This window comes from Sturnira hondurensis, unplaced genomic scaffold, assembly GCF_014824575.4.
Source record: "Sturnira hondurensis isolate 20B ecotype Veracruz unplaced genomic scaffold, ASM1482457v3 Scaffold0007222, whole genome shotgun sequence".
Classification (NCBI taxonomy): Eukaryota; Metazoa; Chordata; class Mammalia; order Chiroptera; family Phyllostomidae; genus Sturnira; species Sturnira hondurensis.
This window is the reverse complement of record NW_028079853.1, coordinates 1,059,327-1,081,653: the sequence shown is the minus strand read 5'-3', so window position 1 is coordinate 1,081,653 and position 22,327 is coordinate 1,059,327. Positions and strand designations below refer to the sequence as shown.

Genomic DNA, 22,327 nt, shown 5'->3' with positions numbered 1-22,327 from the left:
TAAACTCTTAGAAGAAAACATAGGAGTAAATCTTCATGACTTTGTTATAGGCAAAGCCTTTTTGTAAAGGACACTACAAGTGCAAACGACAAAAGAAAAATATGTAAATTGGATTATATCAAAATTAAAACCTGTGTGCTTCAAAGAGCACCATCGACAAAGTAAAAAGACAGACCACAGAGTAAGAGAAAATAATTGCAAATTGTATATCTGATAAGGGACTTTAATCCAGAATATATTTTGAAAAATTTACAATTCTGCCTGGCTGGTTTAGTTCAGTGGATTGAGCACGGGCTGCAAACCAGAGGATCACCAGTTTGATTCCCAGTCAGGGCACATGCCTGGGTTGTGGGCCAGGCCCCCACTGGGGGCCACGTGAGAGGCAACCACACATTGATGTTTCTCTCCCTCTCTTTCTCCCTTCCCCTCTCTCTAAAAATAAATAAATAAAATCTTTAAAAAAACCCCAACAACTTGCAATTCAGTAACAGAAAGACGAACAGCCCAAATAAAAAATGGGCAAAGAACAGAATAGATATTTCTCCAAAGAAGATATACAAATGGCCAATAAGCACATGAAAAAAGTGCTTACTGTTTTTGGTCATTAGGGAAATGCAAATGAAAACCATAATAGATAAAATTCCAACCCAGGAGAATGGCTATAATCAATAACATGGAAAATAAGTGTTGGTGAGAGAGTGCAGAAATTATACATTGGAACCCTCATGCATTGCTGGTAGCAATATAAAATGCCACTTTGGAAAGATTTTGGCATTTCTTCAAAATGTTAAACATAGTTGCCATATAAGCCAGCAATTTTATTTCTAGATATATACCCAAGTGAGATGAAAGCACATCTATTTATGCAATAATTTGTACATGGATGTTCATAGTAGCATCATTCATAATAGCCTAAAAGTAGAAACAACCCAAATGCATCATCGAGTTTAGCTAGTGCTAAAAGTTCCCTCATGGGCAGTATTGGGAGTCAAAAGCCTTATGACAGCCTGGGCTGGGTGGCTCAGTTGGTTGACACACCATCCCGTAAACCAAAAGGTTGGGAGTTCAGTTCCTGGTCAGAGCACATACCTAGGTTGCAAATTCAGGCTCTAGTTGTGCTTATGAGAGCAACCAATAGATGTTTCTCTCTCTCTCCCTTCCTCTCTCTCTCTCTAAAATCAATAAACACATTAAAATATACATATATTTTTAAAGCCTGTGACACACAGATGGGGAAACCAGGCGCTAAATGTTTGTGCAACTTGTCCAAGTCTTCTGCTCCCTCTCCTCAGAAGTGTTTGGAACGAATTTAACAGTGGAAGGGAGGAAGAAGGATCCAGAGTGGTGCTCGGGTTTTCTGGCCCTTTCCTTCTTTTTATTCTCCCCAGCTGCTGACTGGTGCTGTGGGTATTTTTGTCCTGAGGAAAAGTCACTGTGTTTTTTTTTTATGTATTTTATTGATGATGCCACTACAGTTGTCCCATTCCCCCCTTCATTCCCCTCCACCCTGCACACCCCTCCCCCACCACTCCCCCCCCCTTTAGCTTATGACCACGTGTCTCAAGTTCTTTAGATTCTATATTTCTCCTACTATTCTTGCCCTCCCCCTGTCTATTTTCTACCTACTGTCTATGCTACTTACTCTCTGTACCTTCTCCCCCCTTCTCCTCCTCCCACTCCCCTGTTGCTAATCCTCCATGTGATCTCCATTTCTATGGTTCCACTCCTGATGTAGCTGTCCTCTTAGTTTGCTTTTGTTTTAGGTGTGGTTGTTAATAACTGTGAGTTTGCTGTCCTCACACTGTTCATATTTTTTATCTTCTTTTTCTTAGATAAGTCCCTTTAACATTTCATGTAATAAGGGCTTGGTGATGATGAACCCCTTGAATTTGACCTTATCTGAGAAGCACTTTATCTGCCCTTCCATTGTAAATGAAAGCTTTGCTGGATAGAGCAATCTTGAATGTAGGTCCTTGTCTTTCATGAGTTGGAATACTTCTTTCCAGCCCCTTCTTGCCTGTAAGGTCTCTTTTGAGAGATCTGCTGACAGTCTGATGGGCACTCCTTTGTTTTATAACTAGGTTGAGTATCCTCCTTTCCTACTCGATAGGAGTTCATGTCCCACCCTCCCAGCTGAACTTCCTGGAAGCACTTTGCAAGTGTTCTCCTAGTTACCAGGCACCTCTGTGCTCACTCAAGATCTGCCAGGCCCCAGGCTAGTTTGGGAACAGGACCAGGCGCTCAGGGGTGAGGCCCCTGCTTGGGAAGAACTCACGCACCTTTGAAAAGGATGCTGAAGCAATGCTCATTGTTGCATTCACCAACCGCGAGAACAAATGTCGGAGACTTTCAGGGTTCCAAAGATGTTACTTTATTGGCCAAGTTTAACCTGCCCAGGGGCGAACTCTCCAAAGTGTCCGGAGACACGGTACCGCAAGGGCTGCAAATGAGAGTCGCGCCAAACGCTTACAGGCTTAGGGTTTTAAGGAGGCGCACAAGCAAGCTGGATACAGAAGCAGATGTGGCGGTTAGTGGTTGGCTCAGGGGCACAATAGGGTTACTGATTATTGGTGAGTTAACTCGTGCACTGGCTCGTGCTCCTTTACTTGATTGGTCAATTGAGCTTGTGCACAGGAGGGGTAAAATTTCCCTCCCTAGTAACTGTCCAGATGGCTATCTGCCTGACTAACCTTGTTGCTCTTACACCACATCCTGGAACACACCCTGCTCTTCGGGCGTGTCCCGGAGCCTCTTTGTGTTAGTTAGTAAAACACCTTTTGCTTCCTTACAGCTATGTTCTGGCTAGTTCCCCTTTGCCCTCAACACTCAGGACATCATTNTGTAAGGTCTCTTTTGAGAAATCCGCTGACAGTCTGATGGGCACTCCTTTGTTTTATAACTAGGTTGAGTATCCTCCTTTCTTACTCGATAGGAGTTCAGGTCCCACCCTCCCAGCTGAACTTCCTGGAAGCACTTTGCAAGTGTCCTCCCAGTTCCCAGACACCTCTGTGCTCACCCAAGATCTGCCAGGCCCCAGGCGAGTCTGGGAACAGGACCAGGCGCTCAGGGGTGAGGCCCCTGCTTGGGAAGAATGAAAAGGATGCTGAAGCAATGCTCATCTATCCTGCCTCCATAGGAGAGATAATTTTGGAAGAGCCCTTGTTATTTTTCTACAATATTTATGCTCATGTTCTAAGCCTGATGTGAAAGCCTGTGTACAATGGCCCAAACCCTCCTGAGAATCCACAAGAACAAATCATACTGGCACCGAAAGCAGGGGAACTTCACCTGATGGACTTGCTCTGCAAATTGCCTGTATTTGAATTAATTCCACCTCAAACCTTTTTGCCCCTTCTGCCCTATTCCTCTAAATAAACAACAGTTAAGCTAACAACAGGAAAAGTATGGGAAATGTGATATAGTCCATTCAGTGGAATATTATTTGGCAAAAAAAGAAGTACTGATATATGCTCCAACATGGATGAACCTTGGAAACATGCCAAGTGAGAGAAGCCAGTCACAAAAGAGCACATATTACATGATTCCATTTATAAGAAATGTCTATCATACTCAAATCCATAGATACTTTAAGTAGGTTAATGGTAACCTAGGGCTGGGATATTTGTGCAGGTAATGAATACAGAGTTTCTTTCTGGGATGATGCAAAAGTTCTGTAATTGTTTGGGTGATAGTTGCACAATTGTGGATATACAAAAAACCATTGAATTGTGTGCTTTAAATGTGTGAATTGTATGTTATGTAAATTATACCTCAAACTGTCTACCAAAATGCCAGTAAAAAAAAATGGGCAAAGAGTATGAACAAGGCAACCACAGAAGAAATACAAAGGGCCAGGAGGCATGTGGAAGATGTTCATTCGCTGTTACTAATAAATAAAAGAACTGTAAAGTAAAACAATTCATTAACTTTTGTTGCTTCTCAGATCGACAAAGAATAAAGACATTGTTTGTGATTGAGTGTCTCATAGTACATTGTACTTTCTTAGCTTGTGTATTGGGATTATCCTGCTCAAAGTGCCTCTGGAAATCACTTAGTCCAATCCCTTTATTGGCCGGGAAAGAGAAAGTGACTCATTCAAGTTCCAAAGTTAATAGCATAGGCAGGTCGATTCTACAAGGCTTCCCAACTTTTCTGCTAAATCAGGCACAGTTAACAAAAAGTGGGAATTCTAGGAGACGGAACTCTGGGGGGAATAATCAGAACACTTAGGAACTTTCTCCCCTGTGGTGCTGCCAAACTGCGATTGTTGGGATATTCATTTTAGTTCCAATTGTTTAATATTCTGCATTAGCTAGTCTTGTGTTAGTAAGTTTTGCTCTCTGTCTCTCGGTTTCTTATTTTGTATGCTTCCCTGTTCTGTTCAAATTCCCATGTAGCCTGTAAATTGAGTCTGTCCTGCATCAGAATATCCTATCGTTGACCAAACAGACTTCTCCTGTCCTGCTTTTACCAGTTTTCTCATGTTCTTTATTTTTGAGGACCGTGCTTATTAGACAGTCATCCTGGACCTATTTCACAATCTCTTACAGTTCAGTACTGTGGTTTTTAATGTGTTTTCTCCATAGCGTCACATTTGGTCACCACCTCAATCTTCTTGTCTGTTGTATCTATCACCATACTTTGTGCTTATAGTATGACTTCTTACCAATGACCTGCTGAAATTTGTACCTTTATATATTATCTTTTTCACAACACTGAGACGTTTTGGTTAGGTACTATATTTTTGTTTATCTTCACATGCCTGATGCTTAGTTGATGCTCAATAAATACTTGTTAGATAAATAATACTTGAAATATTGAACTGTTTGTGTTGCCTGGTTAACATTTTCTTTTTTCCCTCCTCCCAGAATTCGGAGTTGTCTGCTTGCTGTTTTCTGCAACTCTAGTTTATTTTCCGCCACGGCCGCCTCTTCCTCCCAGTGTCGCTGCAGCGAGCCAGCGGCTGAGTTATCGGCGGAGCTTTTGCAGATTGTTAAGGTAAATATTCTGAGAATCACTGAGTGGTTTTGACTAGCACCTTCAAAATAATTCCACCTTTTTTGAGATAATTTAAAATAGTAATTTTTCAGTAACCTATTAATCAGGTTGTAAATAATTGATAAAAAACTGATTAAATACCTTCGTATCAGAAATCTATCTTAAAAAATTGCCCAAAACAAAAACCTCTGTAATTTTTGCCTTCTCTACATACCACCTATATTATTACTTACTTAATATTTTAAAAACCATATCTTTTATTTAAATAATTTTGTTTTATGAGGAACCATATCATGTAATAGTACCTGTGAAATCATGAGTTTTATGTGTTTATCATATTTTTCCTATAAGTAAATTCTTTTTATTCATTCTGTATTTCTTAATACATATTAAAATAAACAAATGCTAGGCAAAACAAAGTAAATGAAATAAGTAATGCCTATATACCTTCAGTAGGATCATACTTTATTGCTATAATTTAAATGTAATTAGATTAAATTCTGCCCTTAAATTAGGCTCCAGTGCTGCAGTGCTGAAATCAATTCTTTAGTTTTATAGACCATCACTGGTGATCGTGGTTTGCAGTTGGGCCATTAGAACTTAGGTCTTAGCCCTGGCTGGTGTAGCTCAGTGGATTGAGGCGCGAGCGTGTGAACCAGATGATCGCGGTTCGATTCCCAGTCAGGGCACATGCCTGGGTTGCAGGCCAGTTCCTGGCAGGGGCCAGTTCCCAGCAGGGGTTGCGTGAGAAGCAACCATACATTGATGTTTCTCTTCCTCTCTCCTTCCCTTCCCCTCTAAAGATAAATAAATAAAATATTTAAAAAAACAAAAAGAACTTAGGTCTTGAACTTTTCCCTCCTGTCTTTAGTGATTCATTACCAACTCTCTCTGGTTGGTTCTTTCTTTTCTAGTGTTCCTCTCCCACCAGATGGTAAGTAAGTTCCTTGTGGTCAAGAACTATGTCTTTTTGTCATGTATAGTAGTATGGTCTAGTATAATTAAAATATGCACCACATAATAGATAATTTAAATTTTTCTAGTAGCTTCATTTAAAAAGGTAAAAATAAACAGCTAAAAATGAATTTAGTAGCATATTTTATTTAACCCATTATATCTAAAATATTACTTTAACCTGTAGCCCATATTCAAAATTATATGAGATATTATACATTCTTTTATTCATACAAAACCTTTGGGATCTTGTGTGTATTTTACACTTACAGCTTATATAAATCCAGATGCTAAATTTTCATTAGAAATACTTGGTCTGCACTTAAATTTTATTAAATTAACAACTGAGCAGGGTCTCCCATATTGCATTATTTTATTTAAAAATAAAAATAAGGGTTAGGCCCTGGCCAGGTAGTTCAGTTGGTTTGAGTGTTGTCCCAATACACCAAGGTTGCAGGTTTCATCTCCGATCAGGACACGTACAAGAGGCAACCAATGGATGCATAAAAATGTGGAACAACAAATCATTTCTCTCGCTCTCTCTCTCTCTTCCTCTCTCTTCCCTTCTCTCTCTCTCCTCGCTTCCTTTCTCTAAAAATCAATATATTTTTTAAAAAGTTAAAAATAAATACCAGCAATTTTTCAAGCTTGACACACTTCTGATATTATTTGAAAGGCCTTATATTCTACAGACAAGTTTGGGCCTTAATTGAAGATCTTTTAGTTCACCTCTGTGGAAACTTCGTATAAAATTCACTGTGTATTTGTTGAACATGTCTCTTAATATTACCCACTTATCTTAAAAATTTTTTTACACAACAGACATTGCTCTCCTGCAGCAAATTGCAATTGCCATTCATTGTGAAATTTGCAACATATTTTCTTCCAGTCTCTTACTCTTTTCTCCATAAAATATTCAAATAAGAAAATTATAATGTTGTGTCATTATGTAAAAAAATATTTAGAAATGAGGTAGTTCACTGACACCAAGATGATCACTGACAGGTTATAATACAAAAAGCAACACATACCACAACATGCATACAATATCTTTCTTACCCAGTGCAGAGTTAAAGTGAATTGTAGTTCTAGCAAAAAAATAAAGTTGTGTCTAAAATTAAAAATTAGTTCTTCAATTGCACTAGCCACACTGCAAGTGCTGACTAGCCACACTTGGCCAGTGGCTACCATGTTAGCATAGCTATGTAACATGATTCTTCAAACTTTGGTTCACACCCAAGTAAAGTAGGTTTATCACCTTTTTTTAAAGTAAAATGGAATAAAATAGAATAGATAATACTGCATCTCATGTAGTAATGATATATCTCTTGTTAGACTTTGGTTTCAGTGTGTGTATATATATATATATATATATATACACACATATATATGGGTATATACACATATACATGGGTAGGTCACAAAATAAATGTAGTTGTTACTCTGGAGTGCTATAGAGGGTCTTGGAGAACCACATCTCTATGGTACCTAGTACATTACTTTCCACTTAACAGGCAAAGAAAAAATAGTAGTTAAATTGAATTATTGTTAGTGGCAGACATTTGTGAGATGACAGGTAAAGTGATAGGTTTTTTAAAATGTTACTTAAGTTTTTTTATTACGCCAAGCCAGAGATTAGATAGCAATGGCTAAGGCTAGAGATGTAGGTTAGGGTCACAGCATGCTATTCTAATAATTTTGGAAGATGTGGGGAATGAGTGGTCATTGAAGGATCATTAATTTTAAGGTAAGGAGTTACATAAAAGATTATTCTGGTAAGAAAAAACAACTTAAAATGATCTCTCTGAACAACCTCTGTTTGCTTCTACTTGCTCTAGCATCAAGATCTTTATGCTCAGTTTAAACCATAAAGTGTAAGATCTTTCTTCTCTACTTAAAAAAAAACCCTTATTACTAATGCCCAACATCCCTTTGTCTCATCCTGTATTCGTTGGTTCGCTCTGCAGGGCTGCTTGCTTCTTTCTGCCTTTGGGCTCACCAGGGGAGTTCTTTGAGCCCACCATGCTCTGTTCCCTAGCCTGCCAATGCAGTTTTCTCTTGTCCTTCAAAGAACCCCTGATTACTTGTTACTTTCTGGATTAGTTGGAATAATTTCCTTTCTAGACCAATTATATTTTCTGGGGGGAAATAGTCAATAGTTACGTGCCAAAGTTACCACCACAATTATTTACTGTTCCTATGATGCCTGTATCTTCATGGCATTTAATCTGTGTAACCAAATGTCAACATTCTCTCCCTTTATATGTTGGTTTAAATTCTATTTTATTGATTGTGCTATTACAGTTGTCCCCATTTTTTTACCTTTGTCCTCCTCCAGCTAGCACCCCCCTCTTTCTCAGGTAATCCCCACATCTCTGTTCATGTCCAAGGTCATGAATCCAGATGACAAATCATTTCATCCATAAATATTTCAATATATGTAATATATGTTAAAAGGATAGGGACTCTTTAACATATATGTGACACCTAAAAACTTCTGAACAGTAGTTTGCTAATATCACATCAGTGTTTACATTTTCAGTTGTCTCATAAATGTCATAATTTTTTTAAGACTGTTTGAATTAGGCCCAAATTAGATTCACACAGTGCACTTGTATGAATCTATTGGTTATCATCACCTATAGGTTTCCTTTCTACCTCACTTTTTTCTTGGTTATTTATTTGTTGGGGAGCCAACTCTTTTGTCTCCAGTGTTTGGATTTTGTGGATTGCCTCTTTCTGGTATAGTTTGCCATGTGTCTCTGCCCTTTATATCGCCTATAAATTGTTAGCTAAAGCTAGGTTCCGATTCATGTTTTTGCTTTTGCTTCGGTTTTGATTTTATACAACTACTTCATACGTGATGCTTCCTTCTTCCATCAGGAGGCATATGGTGTCTGGATAATTCATTTTTGTGATATTAGCACCCTGTTTTCAAGATTGAATACAGCTAGTTCTTTGTAATCCATGGTATGAAATCATCACGTTTTATCAACCCACTCCCCCTGTGGACCCAAATTGCCTCCAATTCATTGTCACCGCAATACTGCTACAGTGACATCCTCATAGGCATCACAGTAGATCTGAGAATTTCTTTGGAAAACACACCCCACAATAGGATTGCTGGGTCATAGATATGTTGAGTCTAATTTGCCAGATATTGCTTGATTGTTCTAAAAAATGCCTGCACTTATCAGCAGGGCCTTTACCCTGTATGCCCAGCAAACACACTATTATCCATCTTTCTAGTTCTTGCTAGTCAAGTAGGTATAAAATAATATGTCTTTAATTTGCATTTCCTGGTTATTAATAAGTTTGAGACTCATCATGTAATTGTTTGCTTTTTAGGTTTTGTCTATTATAAATTCCTTTTAGTTTCTGCCCATTTATTAATAGTAGTTACTATGATATTCTTAATGATTTATATATTCTAGGTATAAATTCCTTGTTGATTTAAAACTTTTTAAAATATTTTATTTATTTATCTTTAGAGGGGAAAAGAAGGAGAGAGGAATAGAAACATCAATGTATGGTTGCTTCTCATGCATCCCCTGCTGGGAACTGGCCTGCAACCCAGGCATGTGCCCTGACGGGGAAGCGAACCTCGATCATCTGGTTCGCAGGCCCATGCTCAATCCACTGAGCTGCACCAGCCAGGGCTTGATGTAAAATTTTTAATGTTCAAATATTTATTCCCGTTCTGCCTACTAATTTTTGTCCATGAATTCCATAGTTATCAATTTTCTGGTTTTCTCTTTCTCTTTTAGGTTTTCATCCTACCCAGAATCCACCTTTGTATGTGGTATTAACTAGTGGTGCAGGGTTTCTCTGGGGGGTTTTCTCCACGAAATGAACTAGTACCATGCGCCCCAGGTTTCCTAGCCCTTTCGTGTGTAGTGCCACCTTCAGCGTATGTTGAGTTTCTGCGTCTATTTTCCTCCATCGTCCTCTTTGTTCTCGAGCCAGTCCCATACATTTTTTGTTGCTTTGGCTGTGTACGGTGGTTTGTCCTAATATCTGATAGGGCAGTGGCCTCCGTCTTCATATTTTTTTAAGGACGTGTTTGTTTTCCAAGGACTTATATTCTTCCATATAAGCTTTAAAACATAGTTCTTGAGTTTCTAAAGGATTCGGCTGAAAGTTTAACTGTGACCGTGTTGAACGTGTAGACGAGTTTGGGGTGAGTTGACAGCACTGACGGCTCTTCGCCTGCTGAGATCATCTTCTGTTCTCTCGATTGAAACTCGCTTCTTCCGCTGCTCCCCAGCCCAGGTCTTGGGCCTTTGCAGTTTGTTGCTACTTTATAGTTTAAAAGACTGTTAGTAGCTATAGTGAATAATATCTACCTTTAATTATATTTTGAAAGTTAAACTTTTGGGGGGGCGGGAAGGGGAAGGGTTGTCAAGGAACACGTATAAAGGACACATGGACAAAGCCAAAGGGGGGTAGGATGGAGGGTGGGCGGTGGGGATGGCTGGGGTCCAGGGAGGGGAGGGGTGGGGAGAAAATGGAGACAACTGTCCTTGAATGGCAATAAAAAAGAGGGAGAAAATTAAACTTTTTATTGGGAGATAATTATAGGTTCACAAACAGAAAACATGGACCCTTCCCCCAGTTTCCCCAGTGATAACACCTTACACAGCGACAGTACAGCCTCACAGCCAGGATATTGGCATTGACACGTTCAAGACACAGAACATTGTTATCGCCACCGGGATCACTCCAGCTGCCTTTGCACAGCCACACCCACTTCCCTCCCACTTACTCCCTAACCCCTGGCAAAGCTCATCGGGACTCGTTGCTATAATGTTGTCACTTCAGCAATGTTATATAACTGGAAGCACGTAGTACAAAAATTTCGGGGTTGGCTTTTTCACTCAGTGTAACTCCCTGGAGAATCATCCAGGTTTTGTGTATCAATTTTTATTTCTTTTTATTGCTGAATAGTACTCCACAGTATTCATGTACACAGTTTATTTAACTCTTGAGGGGCATCTGAGTTGTTTCTACTTTTCTTGGCTATTACAAATAAAGCTGCTATAAATTTTGTATACAGGTTTTTGTATAAACATAAGTTTTTATTTCTCTGGAGTAAATGCCCAGGAATAAATTGCTGAATTGTATGGTAATTACATATTTCATTTTTTACAAATGCCATTTCCCAGAGTGGCTGCACCATTTTTCATTACCATGAGCAGTGCACAAGTTTTCCAGTTTCTGTGCATCCTCACCAGACATTGGTGTTGTCACTGTGTTTTTATTTTAGCCATTTGATAGGTACGTAGAGGTACAATTTCTGTAGAGGACAGTTTGCGTTCTGTATTAAAGTTGCAAATGTGCATACACCGTGATGTGGCAGATGCGCTTCCAGAAACTGATTTTCCCTTGTGCTAGTGCCCACGGGTTTCACCTGTGTTCACGTGTGTTCCTTTGCCTGTAAGAGCAAAGGAATAAAATTGTATGATATAGATAAATGTGTAAACTATACATGACATAAAATATATAAAATTATATATCTATATCTCAGCAGGGGGCTGGTTAAATAAATTGTGATACACTGACATAATGGAACACTGTGCAGCTAGAAGGAAGAGTGAGGAAGCTCTCTATGTATTGACTGTAGAGGAGCTTTAAGGCTTAAGTTGAAAAAGTAAAGTTCAGCCGATGGTTGTAATATGCTATCATTTGTGTAAGAGTGGGGTGTATACATTCATATTTGTATTGGCTTGTGTACTGTGAACTATTTCTAGGAAGTTATCCGAGAAAGTGGTAACATCGGTAATTGTGGGAGGAGGGGAGTAAGGGTTACAGGGAGAGGGCTTCCCCCTGTGTTTACACCTGTTTGTTTTTGAGCCTTTTGAATTGTATTGCCTGTTAAATAATTATAAAACAAAAAATAATAGTAAGGCAAATGATAATAAAAATTAAAACTACTCTGAAAATGGTAAAACTAACAAATTACGTGTTTGGTTTTAATCATTTTTTCTCTATCTTGTTTGAAGAGAAACAGTAATTTTTTAACATTTGAGTCTTTTATTTTTCAATTATAGTTGACATAACAATATGATTTTGTTTCAGGTATACAACATAGTGATTAGACATTTATATAACTTACAAAAGTGATCACCTGATAAGTCTAGTACCCACCTAAGCAACTATAATTTGTCCTTTTAATAAGAACTTTTTGAACTGAACCTATGTACTTATTCTATGAAATAATGTTGGTAATTTATCTATGTAATAAACATTGACAATTTTAAACAATATAAACAAAAAAGACCATTCTTATAAAAGTAAAAAATTTAAAGAACTTTGAATTTATTAACAAACTGACAAATGTTTTTTATTTCTGATTCCTATGTTCCAGTTCTCAAATGACTGTTTTCATGAGTAAGAGTTTAAATTCTAGATTTTGAACCTGTAATGTTTTCTCCTACTTATCTCTTACAGCAATTTGAGATTTTTGATGATTGCTTTAGCATATGCCATACCACTTGGAGTATTTGCTGGCTGGTCTGGAGTTCTGGACTTAATTTTAACACCGGTGCATGTCAGCCAAGTAAGCATTTTATTTCTTTTTATGTTGTGGGTGTCTTACGTGTTCTTGGTTTCGGCTCCAAGGCCTGGGTAAAACATCATTCTATACCATTGTTGCAAAAGCAAGGTCCGTATGAAATAGTTATAAACAACATTGATTTTCTTCCTGGATTTTGTTAAGTCACAAATTTCACATCTATTTGGGTGTTATTAATGATGCTAATATACAGAAAAATAAGGAAAAAAACTTAGTTTTATTGGCTCCATTTTTTTCTTACTTTATATTTTGTAAATATTAAGATCCCATCATAGAATATATGGCTAGTCCTCCATCTAAGTTCTTACTGTCTTTCCAGTCTCAGGATGAAAATACCTCATGTCTTTCAAAATAGCCTTTTCACCTGTATTCTCGATGCTGTTCATTCCTTCCCCTTGCCTCCAGATAGCGTGATGGAAAGGGGTAGAGACTTAGGGGGGCACGTGCTAGAAATCGGCACACTGGTCTGATACTCCACTGTGTGCATAGAAAACAGTTTCTCCATTTTGCTTTTGGTGAGCATTTCAGTTGTTTCCGGTTTCTGACTGGCGCAGACAGTGCCGAGTAACCCTTCCCATGCATGCTGCTTGACGCCCCTCCGTACGCATTTCCGTTGGGTATGTAGCCAGCAATGGAATTGCTGGTTATAGTGTGCACCCGGTTTGATGGGTGATGCCAAACATCCGCCCGGTGGTTGTGTCAGCTTACTGTCCCACCAGCAGTGCCTGAAAGTTCTCATTGTTCCACATCATTGCCAGCACTTGACAAAGTTGGCCTTTTTAAAATTAGACATCCTGATGGCTGTGCAGTTGTACACCTTTACAACATCTTTTTAAGTGTTTGTTAGATATTTGAATATTCTTTTTTTGTGACACACCCATTCACGTCTTTTGCCCCCTGTTGGGCTTCTTTTTCTTACTGATTTGTAAAGAAGAGAGCTGTGTGGAAGGGGTCCCCAGAAGACTGTGTGGGGTGTGCACCCCACTGTATGAGAAGTGCACTGCACATGTAAAGGGCAAAACTACCGGAGGTTTGACAGAGAGACTGCTGTAGGTTTGAAAGCAGAACACACACAGGAGAGGGCAAGCACTGCTGGGCGCTTGGAGCTCTGGCCCAGCCAGAGTGGGAAGACCTCATTAACACCTTGGGGTTCTGCTGAGACACCAGAAAGGCCAAACTACAGATTATGGGACCATGCCCTATAAAGAGGGAGACCTACCCTACTTACACCCCTGTAAACAAAGCCTGCAAACAAGCCCCAACAAAAACCTGCAGAGGAGACAGTTTGTCGATTGACTCCTACCACGCGACAGGCTCTTGGGAAACAACTTGGTCTCTACCTCTCTGCCGTAACAAAATGCAAAATCAAGCCCATGCAAGTTCATGCAGTAATCAAACTGCCTACTAACATAAAAATGAGCTATTTTAAAGAAAAACGAAATTATCCAGAATCTTTATATTGTGTTGCCCATGTATATACTATATACTATATAGTATATACTATATATAATATATACTATATTGTATATACTATACATTTTTTTAAAAAACACTTAAACATAAATCATGCAAAGAAACAGTAAAATGTGACCCATATTTTAAAAAACAAAACAAATAATGTAGTCAATAGAAACCAACTTGGAGGCAGTCTAGTTGTTGGAGTTAGCAGACAGACTATAATGAGAGAGAGAGAAATCTTTGTTCCAAGTTCATAAATGTATTTCGCCTATGTTACCTTGTAGAACTACATTGTCCAGTGCAGTAGCCACTAGCCACATATGGCTATTTAATTTCACATTTTAAAAAGTTGAAATAAAAATGAAAAATTCACTCTTCAATGGCACTAGCTGCTTTTCAAGCCGCTTGTGACTTTGTGGCTACCATAGTGATCAGTGCAGATCTGTTACATTTCCAGCTTCACAGAAAGTTCTGTTGGATAGTGCTGTTCTAGCTTTACCGTTACTCCTGTCATATTTAAACCTGCCATTGGATCCTGTGCTTGTCACATGGTGGGAGTTAATTTCCCCCAATGTAAACACCCGTAAGCCTATAGCAGTTTTTGTGAAGATCTTGCTCTCCCCATTGCTCTCTGGTGTCACCCTGGTCATTGGGAAGAGCTCTCGTGTGCGTGAATGGGTTCTGACCCATTTCCCCCTCCAGCCTGTTTGTCTCTCTTTGTGCCAGTACCAAATTGTCTTAAGTTTTCTAATGTTGTAAGTTTTGGTGTCCAGTAGAATAATACCCCTTTTTACTCAGATTTTGATGAAAAATTTTTTAAATTTATACATCAGTTTGAGAATTAACTTGTTTGTAATACCGTGTCTTCCAAACCAGGATTATTCTGTTTCCTTCATTTGCTTAGTCCCTAATGTCTCTGAAGTGTGATGCTTTGTGATCTTCTGCAAAGATGCCATCGATATACTTGTTAGATTTATTCCCAAATACTCAATACTTTTTGAAGCTATTATAACTGGTCATTTTAAAAATTACGTTTTCTCTTGGCTGGCATAGAGGAGTATAGTTGATTTTTGCAAGTTATTGAAATAGTCTAAAAAGTCTTTAGAACCCTCTAACTCCATTTAACCGTCTAGAGTTTTTGTGCTATCCCTGTCAGATACTTTACACTGCACAAGGCATTATCGTTACTGTTTACACAGTCAACATTTATCTGTATTTGCCCCATATTTACCTTCTTCATCCCATACGTGTTCTGTTAATACATCACTAGCTGTTGCTGGATGTAATTCCTAGTGTGTTGGCTATGTTTAAACTTTCTGAGGTCACTGACCTCATTTGTCATTTTCCTGGTTTCTTGAGTTCCTGTTATAATGCTAGGTATGTAGAACATATTTGAAAAATATTTGTTATGACATTGATTATTTTGTTGATATAAATATTTCAATAGGTTAAGGATGTATTTACTGAGATTCGTATTAGTCACACATGAATCCTTTCATTTGCTTCATTTTCTTAAGTGCTGTTTCCTAGATTTGTTGCTATTTAGCTATTAACATATTGATTATAGAGGATATTTTTTCATGCCTTCTAAATTGCAACATGATAGTTTTGTATTAAATGTGTCTACCACTCTCTTAACAGGTAGATGCTGGCTGGATTGGATTTTGGTCAATAGTTGGAGGCTGTGTTGTCGGAATAGCCATGGCAAGGTAAAAATATTTTATGTTAAACATGGAGTTGCCAGAAACAAACAAAATGCCCAGAGGGACTATTGGCTCCCCTAAGTAAATGTCAGAATTCAAGGAAAAGTAAAATAGGCCAAGGTCCTTGTTCGGGCTATGAGAAAATCGGCGTGCAGGAGGTAGAATTTGCTGCCATAAGAAACCTTCTTAAGAGCAGTTTGTACTGAAATGTCTTTGGAGACTGGAGACCTGTTTCAGGTGTATTTATTTAAACTGCCTCTGTCCATTTTGTTAGAGAACAACATCTACAAATAGAACCCTGGGAAAGGTTTCACAGTAATAAAGGCAAATTGATAGTTATCGAGAACAGGAAAGAATTGTAAAGAATCATTTGTAAGAGCGTGTCTAGGATTTTTCATGAAAAGGCCAAACCCTAATTAGCAGGTATTTATTTCTGGGTTTTTCAGCAGGTGTGTCTCAATTGTTATTCCATTTTGGTGGAAAAATATCCACAAAGACTTACAGTTTCATCAAACTGCCTGTGATCTAACACATTGTGATAACACATTTTTAGAATGAGACAGAAGAAGGAAAAAGTTTCATTCTAAAAAAAAGAAAAGAATGAATGTCACTCCTGCATGTGACTACCTATAAAACTACTCTTGGTCTTTCCAAAGAGGTGATACTCACTTCTCAAATAATTTTACCATATTTAATCAAACACAAAATCAGGCAGCTAGCTTTACCAGGAGAGGAAGAATCTAATTACATATTTGGAGAGATGAAATAAGGTAGGTGTAAGTCACCTCAGTATCTAAACACCTAAACATGACTGACACAGGATAGAGTTATATCTAGATCTTAAAGTTTGCATAGTGTTCTGGGATAATGAAAGAACAAATTGACACTGTGATTTCTATTTTGAGGTTTTTATAAGTTAATAAAATATAAGAATAAAACCTAAAAGCTAAGGAAGAGGAATAGGAAGATAGCTATTGTAGCAAATCACTATGCTGATACCAAAATGCATTGACCTGTCACATGTAACAAAAATCATGCCCAATTATTGTATTAAATGTCCAAGACAATTAGAGTGAGTCATCATTTACCAAATTCTATTCTGAGCACCAAATATGTTGGAGGGAACCATTATATATCAGAAATGACATCTCAATTTCTCCTTTCTCTTTATTTTCTTTCTATAAATCTTTACTACACAGAAATAGAACTAGAAGGAAAAATTAACATGAGGACATTTCTGTTTTTAATTTGTTGAAATGGAAGTTCTAAAAAGTATTATCTTTAAGCCCTGGCTGGCATAGCTCAGGAGATTGAGCGCGGGCCTGCGAACCAGACGGTCGCGGTTCGATTCCCAGTCAGGGCACATGCCTGGGTTGCATGCCGGTTCCTTGCAGGCTAACTACCAGCAGGGGACTCACAACAGGCAACCATACATTGATGTTTCTCTCCCTCTCTCCTTCCCCTCTAAAGATAAATAAATAAATAAAATCTTTAAAAAAAAATAAAAAAATTAAAAAAAAAATAAAAAAATAAAAAGTATTATCTTTACTCTGGGATTTGAAGTCAATTGTAGGTATCTCCTAGGCCTTAAGTAAATCATAAAATTACATTTATAACACCATTTGGTGTAATTGCATTCTAGAATGCAATCTCCTTATAGACCTGAGCGCTTCAGATGATTTTTAATGTAATTATGCTGCCAGAGGCCACTGCTAAATGTCCTTCTCTGGTCCTAACAGTACACTTTGATGTTATTGACCCATTTGAACGGGCTAGGTCTCCAAAAAGAGCAGATCCCAGTGGTCAGTTTATTCCTGGTGATCTGGCCCTGTGAAACCGTCTCCCTGTTCAACTTCACTCGGTTCTGATTGTACCAGAAACTGTCTTAATCTCTCATACCTGGCCACCTGTCCACCTGGCAAGGAAGTTTGGGCAGCATACCAAAAATACAGATCGCAAAAGTATATGGTGAACATGGGATTAAAACAAACTTTTTAGATTTTCTTGAGGAACATTGCTATCAAGCTGTGGAATCTTTTTCAAAATAATTTTCTGTCTGTGAACTTTTATAGTTGAGAACAAACCTCACTGGGCAAAGGTGCAGCCATTTTTCCCACCAAAAGGTGGCACCAGCCCTCATAGGCAGTCAGTTTAGACCAGAGAGTGCTTACAAACGTGATGAACCACATCACGTCAAATAAGCAAAGTGAAAGCGAGTATTGAGAGTGTTGACAGGGACAGCCACATAATTCCAATTGAAAGTAAAATCATTTTAAAACGAGAGAACATGGTAAATGTCATATTTGGGGTGGGATCTGTTTTTCTGCGATAGGAACAAGTCGAAGGACGGAGTAAGTTGTGTGCAGGCACAGCCAGAGGGTTGTGCCTTTACCACCAACCGTTAGTCAGCGGAAGAGGAAAAGCAATTGACAAAAGGAAAATTTTTGATCATAACTAAATGATGAGCATCTCAGGTGCTTTTTAGCTTCCTATTAATTCAGGGTGAAAAAGCAGGGATTTTTAAGCACTTCAAATGCTATGGAACACGAGGTTTGAAGAATAGTATTCACTATTCCAAAAGTTATGCTGTTGCTTTCATGAAGCTTACAGTCCAATAGGGAAGACAGAAAATAAACTAATGCAAAAATATTCCAACAGAGATAAATACTGTGAAAATCAAGCAGTGGGCAGGAGGGGGTTTCTCAGGGAGCATAGAGCCTTGTTGAACTGAGACCGGAATGACCTGAGGAACAAGCAGGAGGAAGCACCAGCATTCCAGGCAGACAGGACAAGCACACTGCTGTGGGAGCAGCCCCGCATGCATGAGGGGCAGAAGCAAGGCCGTCCAGCTGGAGCACAGGCAAAGGGAGGCTGGAGGCAGAGACTGGATCACGTAGGACCAGAGACTCTCCTGCAAGCATTGGTATTTGTTCTCTGAGTTTGAGTTTTGGGAGAGCCATCTCTGCAAGATTGTGTCAACCAGTTAGCCTGGTTTCTAAAGCCAGAACAATATGCACTCCTTATGGGGTGTTCAGCAATTATAGAAAAATATAAAGAAAAAGTGGCATTTAAAACCTGAGAATGCACCCTGTAAGTTATAGGTCCTGAAGAGAGATCACCTTTTGTGTGTTTTGTAAGAGAAAAAAACATTTATCACAAAGTAACATTTATCAAACATGCAAAATGCATCAATTTAAAATTTTTTTAAACTTGCTTTTAAAAGAATGTATGGAATTTTAAGAAATTATTAAATGAAAGTGTATCACCGACGTAAATACTGTTTTTTAAATCCAGCTAGAATTAATAGAACGTTGTTTCTGTTTTAGGTTTGCAGATTTTATCAGGGGTATGCTGAAACTAATTCTTCTCCTCCTGTTTTCTGGGGCTACGCTATCATCCACGTGGTTTACCCTGACCTGTTTGAACAGCTTCACACACCTGCCTTTAACCACAGGTGAACACAGACTTTAGAACTTTGAATAAGTATTTTTAGTTCATAGAAGTATGTATACTCTGACAATAAGGCTTTTTCTTGCTTTTGTAAGTAATTTTTACGTATACAAAAAGGTCTCCCCTTGTCCAGCCATCAAGTCATCATCCCATTAAAAAAACAACAACTCTCAATAAATAACTGAATATTTTCACTGGTATTTTACATATGAAAAAAAGATGTATAATCCTTAACCTAAGCTTATAAAGTATGGAAAATCTTATATGCTTTTAAATTTCATATTGAAGCGTAATACAAACATGTTTTTCTTCTTCACAGCTATTATATCACTGTGCAACAGAAAAGCCAGTGAACACAGGCAAAAAGCTATGATGTTTTTAGCCCACTCCAGGAAAGCATCTTACCTAGCTCATCCATTTGACCTGAAATATCTATAGTTGCTATTTTTCCTGCTGTTACTGGTATCATTGGGGGGTCTATATTAGTTCTCTCTGGCTGCTATAACAAGTCACCACAAAGGTAGTGGCTTAAAACGACACAAATTTATCACCTCATATTTCTGTGCATTAGAAGTCCAGCATGGGTCTTACTAGGCTAAAATGAAAATGCAGGCAGACTCGGGATGGATTTGTTTCCTTGCCTTTTCTGTCTTCTAAAGGATGCCCGCATTCCTTGGCTTGTGATTGCTTCCTCTTTAAAGCCCCAAACAGCCTGTTACAACCCTCTCACATTGCACCATCTGCACCTTCCTTCCAAGGTCAGATCTTCCTCTGAACTCTCATGTGTGGTCTCCCTCTTCCACAGTTAAGGATCCTTGTAATTGCATTGAACCCATTCAGATAATCTAGGATAGTATCCCATTTTTAAAGTCAACTGATTAGTAACCTTAATCCCATTGGTAGCCAGGTAAGGTTACATATTCACAGGTTCCAGGGACTAAGACATGAATATATTTTGAAATGGGAATTGGGAGGACATTATTCTGCCTACCACAGAATCTTTGTAAAATTACTATGACAGATTATCTTATAAACCAAGAGGGCTCTGGGATTGCTCCTTCTTTTACTTCAACAGGGATCGTTTAAGATGCACACAGCAGTCCCACCTTGTCCGGGGGGTACATTCCACGACCCACAGTGAATGCCTGAACGTCCAGATAGTACCAAACCTTGGATAGACTATGTTTTTCCCTACACATACGTAACTTTTCACTTACAGATAGCTCTTTATGGCTTCTATTTGGCACATTCAGATTGCCCGCTTCACTACTCTGATGTTTGGGGGCCATTATTAAGTAAAATGAGATGCCATGACAGTTGATCTGGTGGCAGAGAAGGCTAGTCAGTGAGTACGGCCAGGTAGCATGTGCATCGTGGACGTGTGGGACCAAGGGATGATTCACGTCCCAGGTGAGAGATTTCTTCACGCTACTCAGAAAGGTGTGCAATTTAAAACTTACAAATTATTTTTACCTGGAATTTTTCATTTAATATTTTTGGACCGAAGTTGACCTCAGGTTACTGAAACCACAGAAAGCAAAACCACGCACCTTAGAGAGAAGTGTTGGGCTGGCCAAAACGTCCGTTTGTTCTTTCCCATAAGATGGCTCTAGTAGCGCTTAGTTGTGCTATGACAGCCTTCATATCAGTGTGCATTTAAAAAACTTCTCAAATTTGGTGAATTTTTGTGTAGCCATTTAAATATTAAAGATGGAAGAAAATCCACGACATTTTAGTATATTATGCATTATTATTTCAAGAAAGATAAAAACACAAGTGAAAACACAACTGCAATCACAACTGAAAGAAGATTTGTGCAGTGTAGAGAGAAGGTCTGTGACTAATCCACTACATCAGAAGTGGTTTGTGAAGTTTCTCATGCTGGGGATTTCTCTCTGGACGATGCTCCACAGTCAGGTAGACCAGTTGGAGCTGACAGCAATCAAATCAAGACATTAACTGAGAACAGTCAATGTTCTACCACATGGGAGATAGCTGACATACTCAAAATGTGCAGATCAATGAAGTTGTTGGTGAAAATGAAAACCGTGTCTTTAATTTTAGGGAAAAGACTAAATGGACTTTTTGGCCAACCCAGGACAATATTTTTTACTCTATTTGCAAATGATATTTAGCCACCCAGTGGATTATGTGTTTAATTATAGGAGTATTTGTTATAAAGCTAGGTTGTAGGATTATTTGTTATAATAGGCACTTGCGTGGGTCGGAGTAAACAGTCTGAAAGTGTCTCTACAGCCACCTAGTACCCAGTAGCGTGTGTTTCTGTGGGACTCCATGAGAGGAGGGCCTTTTGTCTACGGAATACTAAGTATACTGCATGTCCCATTTTGCACTTGCATGCTCTGTGATAAAAGGGCCAGCAGCTTACACATCAGAGGCATCAAATATTTCCAAGACACCTATTTATTCGGGAGTTCCTGCCAGTTTCATGGTAACAACAGGGCAATGGGATAAGGTGGTCCTACAGCCACAGTTACCAGACCATGCCAAGCCAGTTGCCCTGGAGTGCCACAGCAAACTCACAAGAGCAACGAAGTTATTTTAAATTTCCAAAGGAAACTGATACTCAGAATCTGCCAAACCCTGTGTGAACCGCTGGCTCCAGGGCGTCCCCACTTTCAGCATTAGAGCCTGCCATGTTCTTTTTGATAATGGCCTATCTTGGGCAAGTTAGGCTTTCTGTGGATGCTGTAATAAAAAGCAAATACTGCACCAAAATCAGTGTAGAACAGGAAATGAGAGTGGCGGTGTCGACCTTGACCAAGATTCGAGAAGCCAAACAGTGCCCGTCTCATGCACACATCCCATTACTAAGTACTCGTGGTTACTAAAGAATGAAATAAACACATAGTTCTTTCGATGTGTGGGTATTGTTTTTTAAATAGCTACTAAACTGTTAGGATGTATATTTTTTAAATTGGATCTAACCATGTAATTAAGAGAATTATTTGCTGTTCCTTTTGGCTTCAGAGCACCGTGAGAAACTCGCTGCGGCACTAAGAGTGCGGGAAGGCGGGCGTGGCGGCCGCTGCTCTGTGGCAGGCGCCGCGGGTCCTTCTCCTGCTCTAGTGTTTGGCTGGTTTTTCATTTTTTATCCTATTTCTCCGTTACCATGTATGTAATGTTTATCGCTTTTCCTGTAGAGCCCAGTTATCCAGAGTAATAATTT

The 22,327-nt window shown here is 38.8% G+C and overlaps 1 protein-coding gene across 1 annotated transcript in view; it reads left to right on the top strand.

Moving 5' to 3' along the window:
* SLC49A4 (solute carrier family 49 member 4) overlaps positions 1 to 22,327 on the top strand; it is a 75,940-nt gene that overhangs the window by 32,245 nt on the left and 21,368 nt on the right. The window contains exons 4-7 of the mRNA XM_037051472.1: positions 4,869 to 4,998; positions 12,403 to 12,511; positions 15,626 to 15,693; positions 19,014 to 19,141. Of these exons, the coding sequence (XP_036907367.1) occupies positions 4,869 to 4,998; positions 12,403 to 12,511; positions 15,626 to 15,693; positions 19,014 to 19,141 (435 nt within the window). The remainder of the gene's footprint in view (positions 1 to 4,868; positions 4,999 to 12,402; positions 12,512 to 15,625; positions 15,694 to 19,013; positions 19,142 to 22,327) is intronic.